Source organism: Octopus bimaculoides, chromosome 8, assembly GCF_001194135.2.
Source record: "Octopus bimaculoides isolate UCB-OBI-ISO-001 chromosome 8, ASM119413v2, whole genome shotgun sequence".
In the NCBI taxonomy this organism is placed as follows: domain Eukaryota; kingdom Metazoa; phylum Mollusca; class Cephalopoda; order Octopoda; family Octopodidae; genus Octopus; species Octopus bimaculoides.
This window is the reverse complement of record NC_068988.1, coordinates 42146667-42165024: the sequence shown is the minus strand read 5'-3', so window position 1 is coordinate 42165024 and position 18358 is coordinate 42146667. Positions and strand designations below refer to the sequence as shown.

At 35.7% G+C, this 18358-nt stretch overlaps 1 protein-coding gene across 1 annotated transcript in view; it reads right to left on the bottom strand.

Moving 5' to 3' along the window:
- Positions 1-6538: 6538 nt before the first annotated feature.
- The window catches only part of LOC106871742 (uncharacterized), a 40570-nt gene continuing 28750 nt past the window's right edge, over positions 6539-18358 (bottom strand). Inside the window, exons 4-5 of the mRNA XM_014918361.2 lie at positions 8706-8854; positions 6539-7000 (exon numbers count right to left, since the gene is read on the bottom strand). Coding sequence (XP_014773847.1) covers positions 6804-7000; positions 8706-8854 — 346 coding nt within the window. The 3' untranslated portion in view covers positions 6539-6803. The remainder of the gene's footprint in view (positions 7001-8705; positions 8855-18358) is intronic.

Genomic DNA, 18358 nt, shown 5'->3' with positions numbered 1-18358 from the left:
AACATCGCTTGACAACCGATGCTGGTGTGTTTACGTCCCCATAACTTAGCGGTTCGGCAAAAGACACCGATAGAATAAGTACTAAGCTTACAAAGAATAAGTGCTGGGGGCGGTTTGCTCGACTAAAGGCGGTGCTCCAGCATGGCCACAGTCAAATGACTGAAACAAGTAAAAGAGTAAAAGAGTATGCACACACATGCATACATACGCACATACTTACTTGCATCCATTCAAGCATAAATTGAAGCATACATGCATACATATATACATCCGTGCATATGTGCATGCATACACGTATACATATATACGTGCATGTATACATATTTACATGTACACATATCTGTATACACGCTTTGCTTTCATATACAGACGAATCAGCACCACCATTCTTTTGTATTCAATTTCTACCACGGCCACCACCAGCACGACGACGACCGCAGCGGCGGCCATCATCATCATCATCATCATCACCATCATCATCACCACCACCACCACCACCACCATCATCATCATCATCATCATCATCATCATCATCTTCATCATCATCATCATCATCATCAACAACAACAACAACAACAAAAGCAATAATAACAACACCGTCTCCATCATCCGTCACCATCACCACCACCACAGCCTTCAATGTAATGACTACCACCATCGCTTTTCTCTTTGAATCCCTGCAAGGTTTGATCTCGGTTAAGCAACATCAGCGGGAACAACAGCAACAGCAATATATCTATGCGGTCACAAGACATGCTAGAAATAGTTACCAAATCTCATCCGTTCAAATCACACCTAGCATTTTAGAAAATGAAGAGTTCTTCGGTTAATATAATCTTAGACACCCTTAAAAAATATGATGTGGATTCTACGTCTGCTCGCTCAGCGCTGGCCTGGGGTTAAACAGCAACAACAGATATTTCGTGATTCATTGAACACGCATTCATCAAAATTCTGTAAAAGAAAGAAAAAATACAATACCCAATATTGTATATCTAATTATGTAATTGTTATCTGGCTAATTTAATTAATATTTGGATAATTAATTAATGAGATGGCGTCTGTTACTGATGCAATCTGTAGTACAACATTACACTAGCAAGTTCTTTTATTTTCCTTTTCTTCATCCGTTTTGTATTCTGTTGCTGTTGTTTTTATTCTATTGTGGTTGTTGTTGTCAAGGTCAGTTCAAATCCTTCTGACCCATGATAAAGGTGTTCCAGCCGTGACCATCCTATTTATTTAATTGATACATAATCTATTAATATATTGCTGGTCCGGAATCGTTAGCACGCCGGGAGCAATGTTTAGCGGTATTTCGTCCGTCTTTCTGAGTTTAAATTCCTTCGAGGTCGACTTTGCCTTTCATCCTATCAGGGTTGATAAAATAAGTACTAGTTGAGTACTGGGGTCGACATAATCGGCTTAACCCTCTCCCAAAATTGCTGGCCTTGTGCCAAAATTTATAATATATTTGAAATTAATATGTTACTGGTGCATTCACAGTGCTTTGAGTCAATGCATTTCGTAATCTACCTGTGATTTTAATTTTAGCCAACACATTATGTATCGACAGATGTAAACATTTTGTCTGATTACAGAATATTTATTCTCCATGAAGGTATTGTACATATAGACAAGGTGTTTAAATCTGTCTATACAATGTAGGCTAAAGATATATAGAGATATTCTCTAGTAGTATAGTATATTAAAGACGGTATTATGCAATACCTTTCGCTTTTAAGACGGTAGCATGTTGAAAGGAGACATGGTTGGCTGATTGTTGTTGTTTAGCTCTAGGTCAGCCCCCATCGAGATCACCTATGATTAAAGCTAATCCATCAATGAACATCACGCCCTTTTCTCTATGAATATTATCTAGTGCAGCCTTTTCTGTGACGATGGGATGTAATTTGAGTGATAGTTGACAACTGTTTCTAGTAGGTCGGAGGAAGTCGATGTTTTTTCAATGGTTCAATATTTGGCTGGTATTTCAGGCTAGTTGGATGATTGCACAGGGCTCCATTTTGACTTGAAGATTATTCCTATCCGTAATTTTATGTCCTACATGTATAATGTAGTCCTTCACTTTTAGTCCTTTATTTGTCCATCATATATTTCCTATATCACTAGCACAACTATATGAGTAGTACCATGGAATCTGAAGCCTTTGGAATTTAAACGCGCTGAAACTGCGCTTAAATCTGGTCAACATGGCTGATGAGGGGACATCCATGTTTACTAGTTCTTTGACTTTTCTTTTGCCGTTAATCATTTCCAAGTTCTATCTTGATTTTTCATACAGGTAAATATATTGTATATGGATAGGCAAAGGAATTAGGCAAAATTGCATGAGGACATTGTATAACGTCTTCTTCATATGCGTGACAAAGTGTTACCAGAAGGAAGATAAATGAGGCAGTGCGTTATTAATTTCTGACTTGATATTTCTAGCATCAGGCAGCTTCTGAATATTACCAAAACTCAGATTTGAATAGATTATTGAGCTACAGTCTCTAATGACTGTGTTCTGAGTTAACATCTCGGAAGCCTTTAGAGGCATAATCTCAACAGCTGTTACAGATTATGACAGAATGGACCAAATAGTTAACGTCAGAAGACTGAGATCATCGGTCAATGGCACACCGCACCTCACCCTCTCCACCATACTTTCCATGTATAACTACAATCCAGATTCTTTGTGACATCATTTTCAAAGACTAACATGGTGCAAGCAGGTACTAAACTGCTTCAGACAGCCGTCTATATCTTCGTAAATCACCATCCCAGCCGCTATATCAAGGTCATCTTGTACTGGGTCTTCTGTGTTTTCCCTCTCAGCGGTGTGAGTGTGTGTGTGTCCACACGCTATTATTTATAGTACTGTGATTCGAGATCTACTATCCCCAAAAGAATAATTTCACGTTCTCCGGAAGTTAAAAAATTCTTATGACGTCAGCATATGCATTCACCTGTATCTACTGAATTCTTAGCTCATTGCATATCAGAACTTCCACACATAATCATCAGAAATTTCTATTTCTATTGACAGAGAAACTTATGGACGCAGTTAGATGAAGCGTCATCAGGGGAAATCGTAGATAGAACAAATTAAAATGTTCTGCTGTAATTATAAATGCTGGTATTTACTAATCGGCTATTTATGTGTACATGCGTATGCGTGCATGTCTGAATGTGTGTGTGTGTGTGTGTGTGTGTGTGTGTTTTGGCTGTGTATATTTAAGCGTGCACCGACTGTGTACATATGAATGTGTATATGTGTCTGTGTGTGTAAATGTGTGTGTATATGAATGCGTGATTGTGTGTGACAGTGCGTGAGAGTGTGTGTGAGTGTGTGCGTATGTGTGTGTGCGTGTGTGACTGTGTGTATATATGTATGTATCTGAGTGTATATCTGTAAATATATATGACACTTAAAAATAGAATTTTTTCAGATGTAATTCCTTAATAGTTAGAAATGAATTTTCCTTGAGACTTCTCTAGATTTTGCGCTATTTAATCTCTTCATTCTATCTACCACCATGGGGTAAAAATTTCGAAATTATGTACAAGATATCACATAAGATAAGAGCCAGAATCTTCGACTTCCGGGTGTTTAATGTTCCTCTTGCTGCGTGATTGTGACGTCTGTGGTTTTGCTTTCGTAACAATTAGTCTATACAAGAATTCATAGAAGAGTTGCTTTTGTAACCTTGCAGATTCTAGATAATAATGTGAGCAAAAATTCGGTCACTCGAAAAATATTGGTACTGTAAAATAGGTAATTACAAAGAAAAGACGAGGCAAGAATCAAGGAAAGACAAAATATCCTTATATATTATCACAAGTCCTATTTCATTGCACGTCGATTCCGTTCAAATCACGTTTACGTAGATTGTTTCATGTTGGTGAGAGGTAAAGGCAACACGTGTCTATTTCACTGTGCAACAAAATTATTATTTTTTGTCTCTGATCAGTAAGTGTTATTACCCATTTGCATCTATCTAGAAATGAAAGGATATGACTATTATACCCTGCAAACTTTGCTTTTGTGACCTGGACATCAATGTTTTGAAACTGACCTATTTTCCATTACATTTCAGACAGATTCAGCACTGAGTTGCAGAAGCAGAAATATCGTTATAGCAAATATTCTGCTCAGTACCACAGACTTGCTTGTCAATTGTTTGACCTTTACCACTTGAGCATGTCCCTTAGTGACTGACTATATACGCATTTCCGATCATGCGTAGGAGTCGTGGGGTGAGGTGGGGAGCATCGTAGCCATGTGTTGAGAGGTATTCTTTTGGGTTTGAATAAATGTAGCAAAAGCGAAGTTTGAAGGAAATAGCCATTTTAAAATACTTTTTAGGGGCAAGCGAATAGGAAATAACAGTTGCTATCCAAAGACAAAAATTGCATTACAGAGCGTTTTCTGCTGCTTCTTAATAGTTACTAAGTCCAATCGTTATGAGTAATTCTAGTACATTACGTTGCAAGCTTTTGCCCTTTCTCTAACAGTAACGAAGTGGAGAGAAAGAGGAAGATATATATATAATATATATATATATAGCGAGAGAGAGAGAGAGAGAGAGAGAGAGAGAGAGAGAGAGAGAGAGAGAGAGAGAGAGAGAGAGAGAGAGAGAGAGAGAGAAAGAGCAACGTTATTGCTTGGGTTGTAAACATTTATCTCCAGCACAAGTGCCAGTATCCATTTCGTTCTCCACCTTCCCCACATTCAAACAAAGTTCAAGTTTCGAAACGTTAACTTCTGAACTTATCGAATTCTTCGAGGAATGTCCTGTCAAACACACATACACGCGCGCGCACACACACACACACACACACACACACACACACACAGAGAAAAGATTAGCTTTCGTTTTCAATATTTGTTTATTTTTTTTTATTTATTTCATTTTAGATTCATAACATTTAAAGTTCATGAAACAAAACGAATATTAAAAAATACGTAAATATGAAATAGAAAATGAAACAATTATTTTCAGGACAGACCGGATATAGTGTCACGCCACTCTCCATTCACTATATATGGTACGAGGACGTACTTACACGGGAAGTAATTCTCATATCGGTGTTGTTTATTTCCGTTGTCGCTGCTGATAATGTTGTTGTTTATCCTCAGGTCAACACGAATCTAATATACCTATCTGTGACCAATCAGACTTTCATTCAGACATAATGTATCCCAGAATGTTCTACCGAATGAGTTTGTTCCTATTTCATTTTCAATAGTATGGGGTGATTTGTGGATTTGTGGATGTTTTACTATTTATTGTTCGTATTTTAGTGTCCTTTCAGTTCTATATTTAAGAAATGAAGAATTATGTACATTATTTACATTATTTAAATTTGACAGATATTTGCCCTCATCTTGTTTGCTGTTAACACAACGTTTCGGCTGATATACCCTCCAGCCTTCATCAGGTGTCTTGGGGAAATTTCGAATCTGGGTTCTCATTCCTATAGTATTTTCGATGTTATTATTATTATTATTATTATTATTATTATTATTATTATTATTATTATTATTATTATTATTATTATTATTATTATTATTCAGTATTTTTATAACGTGCTTTCCCTTCACTACCGAGCACAGCTCTGTGTGCCATGGGTATGTGCTGTGGTTTGCTGTGGTGCTCTTATGGTTACTGTATTGAAAGTGCTTTGCGTAGGATGGTGGTTATTTTATAATAGTTTTTCAGCCGTATAGGGCCTCTACCACCTTCTACACGTTGTATATATAGCCTTTCTATGTCAGATTTTGGGTGGTGCATCCTATATCCTGTCATTATTTTTCTTGCTTTCTTGTCTATTTTGGTTAGTTCATTCAGTGTCCAGTTAAGAATATTGTAGCTGTAACTTATAACTGGGACGGCTAAAGTGTTAATACCTATTATCTTGTTTTTAGCATTGGTCTCTGTTTTGAGTATTGATCTAACTCGTCTATAGTATTCTTTCTTTATTTTCTCTTTCATTTGTGTGTGTTGTATCATATCTAGTTCATTGATTCCTAAATATTTGTATGTCTGGCTTTGGTCTAATTTTCTTATTTTATTGGCTTTATCTAGTGTGATGTTGCTACTCTTAACTAGTTTTCCTCTTTTCAAGGTTGCTTTGGCACATTTTTCTAAGTCAAATTTCATATCTATTTCTTTGGTAAATCCATGCACTGTCTGTAGTAGTGTTTCCAGCTGTTTATCATTTGTAGCGTATAGTTTTAGGTCATCCATATATAAAAGGTGGCTGATTATTGTTGTTGTTATTATCATCATCATCATCATCATCATCATCATCATCATCATCATCATCATCATCATCATCATCATCATCATTATTATTATTATTATTATTATTATTATTATTATTATTATTATTATTATTATTATTATTCATATGGCGTAGTTGTATACCTTAGGAATGAGAACCCAGGTTCGAAATTTCCCCAAGACACCTGATGAAGGCTGGAGGATATATCACCCGAAACGTTGTGTTAACAACAAACAAGATGGGGACAAATGTCCGTCAAATGTAAATAATATAAATAATGTTAGTGTCCTTTGTCTGGAAATCCATTCTCAGAATGTATTAAACAAAACAGAAGCCACGTGAAATTGAGAGTTGCTGAAGAGGTTACAGGATGCGTGACGAAAGATTTCTAGAAAAATAAGAAAGATAACAAAGCTGAAATGAAGAACGAGTATATAGATTTGAGGATGCTTTTGTTGATATTTCCAGTGGACAGAGACCACACGGAATTTCCTTTGGGTTGTTTTGTATCAACTTAGATCATAGATAACACGGAGGAGGACCGTTGCAGTCAATGTGACGAGGGTGGCCATAGAAAATCTGGAAGAAGTGTTGGTTGCCGTGACATGGACTTGGTCGGAGGGCGTGAGTGGATAAATCTGAATGTCTTCTCTGGGATCGAGTGAATCGTAGGTAAGAGGTAGGTGAGATTTAGACCAGGGGATACCTGCAATGATAGAAGGGGCAACTACAATGTCAGTGACCTATACATACATGCATACATAAATACATACATATGTTTGTATATATGGATATATATGTATGTGTATATGCATGCTTATTTATACATATATATATGTATGTATGTATGTATGTATGTATGTATAGATATATGTATATGTGTATATACATAGTTATATATACATATGTATATATGTATGTATATATATTTACACACACACACACACACACACACACACACACACATATATATATATATACATACATACGTACATACATACATGTATACATATGCATATACATACATACATACATACATACATACATACAAACAAACACACACTCACATACAGAGTGCGTGCGATGGGTAAAATGTACACATCTAGACCACAAGGAAAACAAAATGATGATAAGACGCTAAATTCTGTGAGGGAACATTTCCAGTCGATCTTTTAGCTATTTCTACTGAAAGTTGTATCATTTGGCGACAATATAGAATAAAGCTTTCTTTCTTATTACAAAAAACGCAGTAGAGACGTAGAGAAACAAATCTTGATTAATGCACTTGTCTACTACAGAAAAAATATTCACATAATAGCATGCTTTCTATCCTTCTTTATGATAGCTAAAGGGACTATGATAATGTCGATGACCGTATTTTAGCTAGAGATACTTAGGTAATAGGTACACATGGATCGGATACCGATCTATCATAGGTATAAAATTCTCTAGATCAGCTAGTACCAATTTATGTATGACACCTAGACCTACTGAAGCAATGTATTGGGTTGTCCGGAAAGTTCGTGCCGATTTTTAAAGGAAAGAAAAAGGTCAATAAATACTTGCCATTACATTTTTGATCAACCAAATATGAACCATTTTGTTGCACAATGCGTCTCCATCTTTCTTTTAACTTGAAAATACCCTCTTTCCAGAATTGAGGTGGTTTCATGGCAAATAAGTCGAAAGATAAGCTACTATAAATAGGCACGAACTTTCCGGACAACCCAATAGAATATAAAAGTACTAGGATGACAATAGGAAGACGGAACCCTAATATATCATAGCATTCTGCATACGATTTTGTAGTAACTATACTATTCCTTATGGACGATAAGAAAACTGATGAAAGAAGAGAACTCGTTGGAATTCAATACAAACCTAATTCTTTTGAAGCTGTTTACTGACATTTAAAGTAGCGTGTACTTTTCTTTATGGCATTTACAATGAATTCAATGCTATATATTTAATGAAGCGTGAGAAAAATCTCCAGTTAATTCATTAGACGTATGCCTGTGAGAAGAAAGCATTAGCATAACAAATATTGCAAATTCAATTTGAGTTTGTTATGTGTGGATGACAATTCCGGAAATATTTTAGCTTTATAACACCGCCACAGTGTCTTCCTCTCCTTAGACCTCATCTCCCTACTTGATCATTGGATAAGTATTAATGACCAATTAAAATCTTTTTCCCGTTGCATTAAATATGTTGACTCTCATTTAGTTGCTACTTTTCGTGTGGATGGCGACTCTGGATATTTTCTTACTCAGCCTTTATTTAAAGTTTAGGAAGAATGAGAGAGAGAGAGAGAGAGAGAGAGAGAGAGAAGAGAGAGAGAGAGAGTGAGAGAGAGAGAGTGAGAGAGAGAGGGAGAGAGACAGAGAGAGAGAGGAAGATTAACTACATACCACAGCCTCTGAACACATGTTGTAGACAGCGAAATCTTCCGTCGAAACACCAACAAAGATCGCATTTATAGCGTAACCAAGTGCCGTGTTTTAATGGACCACAGCTCCTCTTTAATAGCTGGTACTCACAATATCGTCCATGGAAGTGTCTAGAACAAACAACAATGGTTAATATGTAAAGCTTATATCAAGATAATGGACTGGCGAGTCAATAACATGTAGGACAAAATACTCTGTAATATTTATTTGAGATTTGACGTTCTTATTTCGTATCCTGTCAAGGTCAACGTGGTCTTTCATCCTTCCGAGGTCGATAAAATACCAATCAAAAACTGGGGTCAGTTTAATCGATTATATCCAACGTCAAAATTTGAGGCTGTGTCTGGCTATGTTAGAACTCAACATGTACAACTTATAAGGCGGCGAGCTGGCAGAGTCGTTACCGCGCCAGACAGAATACTTAGTGGCATTTCTTCCGGCTTTACGTTCTGAGTTCACATGCCGCCGGGGTCGACTTCGCTTCTCATCCTTTCGGGGTCGACTTCGCTTCTCATCCTTTCGGAGTCGACTTCGCTTCTCATCCTTTCGGGGTCGATAAAATACGACTGGGGCCGATTTAACCGACTTACCCCTCCCACTAAATTGCTGGTTTTGTGCCAAAATTTGAGACATATATTGGGCATGTATATATATATAACTGCCCCCTAACGTATTTAGTAACAATAGTCCATAGAATTGTCTTGAAAATTTTCGAGACGCAAGCTGCGAGACATGACTCATCATCAGGTGGGCTGAACTATTGAATAACATTTGAATAAACTTTTTTTCCCTCGTGAAATTAAGCGTGCTTTTCAGTAGGTCCCACGGTGGCAGTTTGCTCATAACTAGTCTAGAGCTAAAAGGTTGTTAGTATGTGGTACTGCAAGCCTTGTTAATAGCTACTAGTTGGAGTATCATTCCTTTATATTGTAACTCTGATACAATGCTACAAATTTCTATTATGGTGGTAGGGAAATTAAAGAAACCACACACTCATAAATGCATTAAGAATCAGTTGCATGAACATACATCAACTCAAACAATACGCGGGTCACATTTCAAACACTATAAATAGATAGATAGATAGATAGATAGATACATACATACATACATACACACATACATACATATAAGAACAAGAATGGGCTGTTCAAGTTTTTGCTGCACGCATTGTTGTTTATTTAATAATGCATATTTTATGATGTTACGTAACTTTTCATTGTTGCATAACCCTACCATTTCATCAGAGAATTTTGATTCTTTTACCAGCGAAATTGTATATATGTAATACACACACACACACACATATATATACATATATAACTGTATAGACATGCATACATATATAGGGAAGATGTAAATCTCTGCTGCCTTTCACTGATTTCCCTTCAGTCGACTCTTGTCTGAAGAAGGTGTCTGTCTCCACACTCCTTGGCAAATTCACTGTACTATTTTTGTCAATTTTGCTAATTCTTTTTCAATTTGGCCGATGCAAAGAAACACCATTATTTTAAGAGTTTGTTATATACAAGCACGCACATATATGTATATATATTGTACGATTTGACAAATTCTAAAGGTACTGATCTTAGTTTGCTTTGGAAATGCATACATACATGCATGCATACATACATACATACATACATACATAAGGCCTGAAATTTTGGGAGATGGGGTTAGTCGATTATATCAGCCCCAGTACTCAATTGGTACTTATTTTATCGACCTCGAAAGGATGAAAGGTAAAGTCGACCTCGGCGGAATTTGAACTCAGAACGTTAAGACTAATGAAATACCGCTACGCATTTTGCCTGGTGTGTAAACGATTCAACCAGTTCGCCGCCTTGCACATGTGTATAATAATCGCAACTGTAATATTGAAAATAGAAACAACAATACTATTGGTCATATAGAGTCACTCTTAATCTTAATGATGAAAATGTTAGTAAAAATGTTTATAAAAAATGATAATCCTTTTTAATATAGGCACAAGATTTAAATTTCTGGAGGAAGGATTTAGTTAATTTAATCGGCATTTTATTTTACCTATCCTAGTGAGATGAAAAGCAAAGTTGGCCTTGGCTGGATTTTGAACTTAGAACGTAAAGAGCCGGAACAAATACCGCAAAGCATTTTCTTTCTTTTTTTTCTTAGATGTTCTCACGATTCTGTCGAATCACTGCCCTCTTTGATAATAATACTAATAAAAGTAAACACTCTCGTAATAAAGCTGCTGATAATATAAGTAATGACGTAAATCTTAATAAATCTCGTTAAATATGAAAAATGGTGGCGATGATAATGGCGATGATGATGATGATGATGATGATGATGATGATGATGATGATGATGATGATGATGTTGATGATAGAGATGGTAATGGATAATTAAGAATATAGAAATATTTAAACAGATATTTAAAGATTGCATTATTAATGGCAGAAACCACATTCGGTGATGAAATAATAGATAGAAAATACGATAAAAAGTTAATATTGTTTTATTAGACGTGCGAATAGCCTTTATCTTTGGTGGTGTTAAGACCTTCAAGAGCCTATTTAGAGAGAAAAGAAAAAAGATGTTTATGGTAAGACTTAAGATCTTATGTAATTCTCACTTTTAGGAGCGAATAGTTAGTTGAAGAAATGTATGAGTTTTAGTGTTCACAGTGGGTTACACAGCACCGAATACCGTGCTATGCTTGTCAATGAGAGGTGGGAGTATTAGCTAGAAAATATAAGTGTAACTAGAGGAGAAAGAGGGATGCGCATAGTGTGGTGTCAGATGGAACAGAAGAAAAGTTAGTCTAGGTACTTGTGGCTTTATTAGATTTGCAGATATGCATTTTTTGATTGGAAATATAGTCAGGCAGTAGTGGAGTTGATATGAGTTGTGCCTGAAGAATGGGTTCAGAGTAAACGATAATTTACGTCATACATTGGGCTTCTTAATACCCCTGCGTATCCAGAGAAAGTTGAAGTTAACTATTGAGTTTTCTTAGTAAAGATGCAGCAGTTGCACTAAGCTCAAAATTCTATCTACTAAGATACAGTTGTTCAAAATAGGTTTGTGATGCAGAGACGTTGTATATATCTTGTACAGGATGCGATAACTTTCTGACACTTTTGGTTGAAGGTTTGCATTGCCTGTTCTGTGTACAAAATAGAGGGTCTGCTTTTATTCACATACGGTGTATCTCCCACAAGGATCTTCCATATTGAATATTTTCTCTTTAGGTTGCGGTAGGTAAATGGACAACATTGTAATGTTTTTTTCGTGTTGGGTTACGGAAAGAACGTTGTGTTGGGTGTAGCGAGCCTATAATTAGTGCTTGGGTTTACATACAGTGTGTAAGAAGAGTTAGTTTGTACAGCACCCTGATATATGATGTTATGTTCAATATTTAGCATTTAGAAAACACTTGTTCGAGTGTGTACAATTTCAGTTGGTGTTACTCATTTTATTACTATGCGTGTTAATGTCATACATGTTCACTTTCAATGTTTTGTACTGTATTAGATATTTGGTGTTGTGAGTAGAAGGCCATACATATGAAGTAATACAGAGAAAAAGAACGTATTTATGTATATGTGCATGTGTGTTTATGTTATATCATATTATATTACATATACTCTTTTACTCTTTTACTTGTTTCAGTCTTTTGACTGTGGCCATGCTGGAGCACCGCCTTTAGTCGAGCAAATCGACCCCAGGACTTATTTTTAGAAGCCTAGTACTTATTCTATCGGTCTGTATTGCCGAACCGCTAAGTTACGGGGACATAAACACACCAGCATCGGTTGTCAAGCGATGTTGGGGGAGGGGGGACAAACACAGACACACAAGCACATACACACATACATATATATATATATATATACATATATACGACGGGCTTCTTTCAGTTTCCGTCTACCAAATCCATTCACAAGGCTTTGGTCGGCCCGAGGCTATAGTAGAAGACACTTGCTCAAGATGACACGCAGTGGGACTGAACCCGGGACCATGTGATTGGTAAGCAAGCTACTTACCACACAGCCACTCCTAAAGAAGTTTAAATCATTTGAGTTAATGACGTTCAATGCATGTTGTAGTTGATATGATTTTTTATTACTAAACCTCAAACCGAGATATCGTCTTGCGACTCGAGTTTTTATCCACAACGATTAGCTTCTCGCTTGAAGATTGCAATGATTTGAAACTGGAGTATCGAAACAAATTCTTAGCTCCACTTACAATAAAACACCACACACGCACTATCTAAAAATTTTTATTACATAATATAGATTTAACGCTATTCTTTTTACCATCTCTGTGTATTCTCTGCCGCTTCTCTCTTTATATCACTTCAATTCCTTGTCCCTTTTTTGGCCACATGCATAACATTCACACACACACACGCACATTTATATATGTATGTGTGCATATTTCTGTGTTTATGTATGCATACAAATACAGAAATATATTCTTATATATGTAGATATGTATGTATGTATGTATATATATATATGCATGTATATATATGTATATCTATGTGTGCATATATATGTACCCACATTATATCCGTACTGACAGGCATAACTACTGGCATACCTATATACGTACAAATATATCTATATTCATACATTCATGCATACGTAACATACAAACTTAAATACATATATAGATATACACATACATATACCTATACAGAATTTGTGCAAACATACACCCATGCCAGGCAATGTAGAAGTTAATGTCAATTAAAAATACAAACCCACAATTTACATCAAATTTGGAGATATTTTTGTAGTGACGGTTGCACAAAATGAAGTCGAAAAAATTTAAGTAAGGTTTAGAAGAATAACTTTCTTCTCTTGTTTATTACCCAGTAACATTATTTAGATAAACACTGATGCGATTCAACAACCCCATACTTAGGTGTAAATATAAGAATAATAAAAAGCAATACACGTATAAGACCAGTAAATATTTAAGTAGTTTAGTAAATGCTTATACATGCAGGGAATGGTAAACAACAAATGTGTATATAGATATAGTTAAAAAAAAAAAAATTCACACAGATAAATATAAAAACTTCAGTTCTGGTATTTCTACTCGGCAAAGTTTTTGATTTTCTCCTTCGAGACAACAGTACACAATGAAATTATAGAACAAACAATCGAGTAGTTAATAACGGATGTTCAAATGATTTAATAGACTATATTATATAACAAATTTTATGCAATACATTGAACAGACATAGCAGTCTATAAAATAAAAGCAAAACACTCATATATTAAGCTTAAAACAAAAATCAAATGTTTTCTGTCTATAGATTAGACGAATACGTAATTAAAAAAACTCAACAAAACAGCAACAACAAAAAAGGAAAAACAAAATAACAAAAAAGACAAAAAAAAAACAGAGCACAAACTATCTTACTCTGCCTTTAATAATATATTATGAATAAACGAAAAGTAAAATACTGCTCACCAGTAGCAAACCACAAGGCAACAAGCTGCAGAACTATTGGGCTACAAGTAATATGCAAATGTTACAAACTTATCGAATCTAGCTATTACATTAGGCATTACATTGGGTATAAAGCTACCAAATTTTTAGCTATTACATTGGGCATAAAGCTACCAAATTTTTTACGCTGGCTGTTCATGTACGTGCATCAAGGGGCCATTATATCACTCAAAATAAGACAAAATATTTTGTTGTATGGTTTTGTCGTTGCTATTTTTAATGCTTGTTTTCTATATATTTTTAATGCCTGTTTTCATTTGTCACCGTTATAGTGATAAAGAAATCGCCGTTCCTGGTGGTATTTAATTTACTGTCCTTTAAGTTCTAAGTTCAAATCGTGCTGAGGTCAAATTTGCCTTTCATTCTTCTGGAGCCATTATAAACGACTGTTGTCCCACCTAAATTTCTGGTCATGTCTACGGAAGAAATTATTACTATTTTTTTATCAACTGATTCATGTGAGTTTATGTAGAATCACCAAACGTATACCCATGTTCTTGATTTACATGTAGCATTATCTTTTAAGGGCATAAAGTTGTGTTTGTATACTAAGTCTGTTTAGCTGCATTATGGGGCTTGTTTTGATGTTTCTTGTGTTTTGGTATATTTGTTTTTAGGGTTTCGTCTTTTTGCCGGGAGGTTTGCGTGCAATGTGATTTGTGTAATTTTGTTGAGTATTGATTGTGTTTTGTATGCTTTGTGAGGTATTTTTGGAGCCGAGCGGTGTTTGTGCAGAGCTGTAATTCTCAACTGGGGTCCATATAGCCTTAGGGAGTCCATATAAGATTTTATTGTTAAGATTTGTATGCAATACTTTGAAGTCAAAGCCAGAGTATTACAAGGCGACACGCTAACACCTTATCTCTTCGCCACCGTTCTGGACTATGTAATGCGTAGAACGTACGAGGGTAAGGCAGAAGAACTGCATAGGCAAAATAGACGGCATCAAGCAGTAACAGTAACTGACCTAGACTATGCTGATGAGCTGGCAGTACTAACAGAGAGGACAGATCAGGCACAGGAGGTGCTCAGTAGATTAAAGCAGGAATCGGGGAAGGTAGGATTGTACTGTAACGCAAAGAAAACAGAGCTGCAAGTATTCAACCACAAAAGGCCTGTGTCAGTGAAAGTGAGAGACAGTAGGACGCTCAAGGTAGTTGAAAATTTCAAATACCTTGGTGCGTAGACACAAAATACTGAAAAAGACACCGTAGCAAGGAAAGCTCTTGCCTGGAGCGCATGCCGTAGATTGAGAAAAGTATGGAGTTTAAAGTTAGCAGGAAATTGAATTAGAAGTTGTTTCTGGCAACAGTGGAGTCTGTTCTATATGGGGCTGAAACATGGACGCTCACTAAAGCATTGAAGAAGCAGTTGGATAGTTGTTATGCGAAGATGCTTAGAATGGTACTGAATGTCTCCTGGAAGAGTCATACAACAAACGCCGACTTATACCAGGGACTACCAAAAGTAACATTGAAGATACAACATAGAAGGATGAGGCTAGCTGGACACTGCATCAGACATACCGATGAAATTGCTAACAAGCTTGGGCTCTAGCAACCAACGGAAGGAAGAACCAGGAGAGGAAGGAAGAAGACGACTTATATCGACAACTTGCTGGAGAATACTGGTATGGAAGGGGGACAGGAACTGAGGACCATGATGGAAGATCGAGATGAATGGGAAAAACGTGTGGAAACAGTCTGAGGGACGACCTAGACAGATAGATTGTATGTAATAAATTGGTTATACTTCTACAATAAACAAAATATTTAAACAATTTTTAAATACAATTCTTAATAGTACTTAATTATAAAAATATGATAGGAATTTTTTTATACATTGAATTGCTACGAGGGTCCACCTAAGTAAATCAGGGATCAAAGGGGTCCGTAGGCAAAAAATGGTTGAGAGCCTCAATTGGATAGGTTGTTTTATGTGTTACATTAACAGGTGTCAATGTGTAGAGTATGCGTAGAGTCGGTGTGGTTTATGTGTTACAGTAATGGCTGGTGAGTGTGAGTAGCATGGGATTTTGGGGGTATGTTGGATGTGCTATACTATCGAGTAGGGATTCTGTAGAATACATGCTGAGAATGGTAAACAGTAAATGTGTATACAGGTATAGTTAAAAAAATATTCACACAGACAGATATAAAAAAAACTTCCGTTCTGGTATCCCTACTCAACAAAGTCTTTAATTTTCCCCTTTGAGACTAAGTGCTCAATGAAATTACTAAACAATCAAAGGAGTAATTAATAACGGATGTTCAAATGATTTAATAGACTATATTATGTAACAAATTTTATGCAATACATTGAACAGACATAGCAGTCTATAAAATAAAAGCAAAAAACAAAACCCATATATTAAGCTTAAAACACAAATCAAATGTATACAGCCGATAGATTAGACGAATACGTAATTAAGAAAGACCCAACACAACCACAACAATAGCAAAAAATACAAAAAAGTTATATACATTATACATATTCATGTATATATATATATATGGTTCTAAAATCGTTCTAAGAGATCAAATGGCTACGAATATATATATATATATATATATATATATATATATATATATATATACAATCTTACACTACTTGTTTTGTAATCCGTGTTATTTTATCTCATGTGAGCTGTGCAATTAATTTGCAAATGCCTTGTGTAGGATATGGGTTATATCTAGCAGGGGTGCTTATTGGATTGTATATAGCAATTATTATTTGTACATTGTTTACTTTAAAACTCCATATCTTGCTTATTTCTATTTCAAGATAATTGTAATCCAGTAGTTTGTTGCCCTACCACACCGGGTGATGATTTTATTACAAAGGATCGGAACGAAATGTTTATCAGAGTATTGAGATTTTCGTCTCTGTCTCCGATAATTATTTATGGACTGTTGTTTTAAAAATAAAGGAAATCTCGAACACAGAAGAATAGCTGTGAAAACAGCTAAGATCGAGTAAAATACCCTTACAAACAGAAAAAAAGTGATCAGCAAGTCGGGGTTTCTCTCTAGTTCGATTCTCTCTAGTGGCTTACTAGTCACTGTTTTTCGTCTCAAAGGGTATCTTTTGCCGATCCTCTAAGTCGTTTTCACAGTTATTCTCCTGCGTTCAAGGTTTCCTTCATTTCTAAAATACCAACTCAATCGGTGCTTCACTACTTGTCTATAAAAATGTCTGTTTATATATGAACTGTTTTTTTTTTGTACACGCATATATACCATTCCGGTACCCTTTCTGCCCCACAGGTAAAATGTTACTGCTGTCTAGGTAAAGACCAAGCCCTTTACAAAGTATTGGTGCAAGGACATGGTAGGTTGTCGGCAACTAAACTACAGACCCTAATTTTATATCTTTACGGTAATTTTGTTTTGGGGAATGAATAATTTTCTCTCCCTTCAGCAGCTATTAAGTAGTGGTAGTAGTAGTAGCAGCAGCAGCAGCAGCAGTAGTACTAGTAGTGGTAGTAGCAGCAGCAGTAGTAGTAGTAGTAGTAGTAGTAGCAGCAGCAGCATCTGACCATCTGCTGGTTGCAGTGATAAACAAAAGGCAAATAATTGCTGGCAGAAAGATGTAAATTGGTGATAAGACAGAATTCACACACATACAAAGAATCATATATATATATATATATATATGTATGTGTGTGTGTTTGTGTGTGTGTGTGTGTGTATAATTATGGGGCGACGTATGTATATGTGTGTATATATGTATATATATGTACACACATACACATATTTATATATATGTATATACACATACATATATACACACATACGTTCACACACGCGCGCGTGCACACACACACACACTCACACACTCACACACACACACACATGCACACATATATATCTATATTTTTATATTGTCTAAGGAGAAAAATTATAGAACATTTAAGATAATGCGTTAGAGAGATAGAGGTAGCTTGCTAGATAGATAGATACATAGACAGATAGATAGACAGACAGATGGATAGATAGATAGATAGATAGATAGATAGAGAGAGAGAGAGATAGAGAGATAGAGAGAGAGAGAGAGAGAGAGAAAAGAAATAAGTTAAAACAGAAAGATAATATATATAT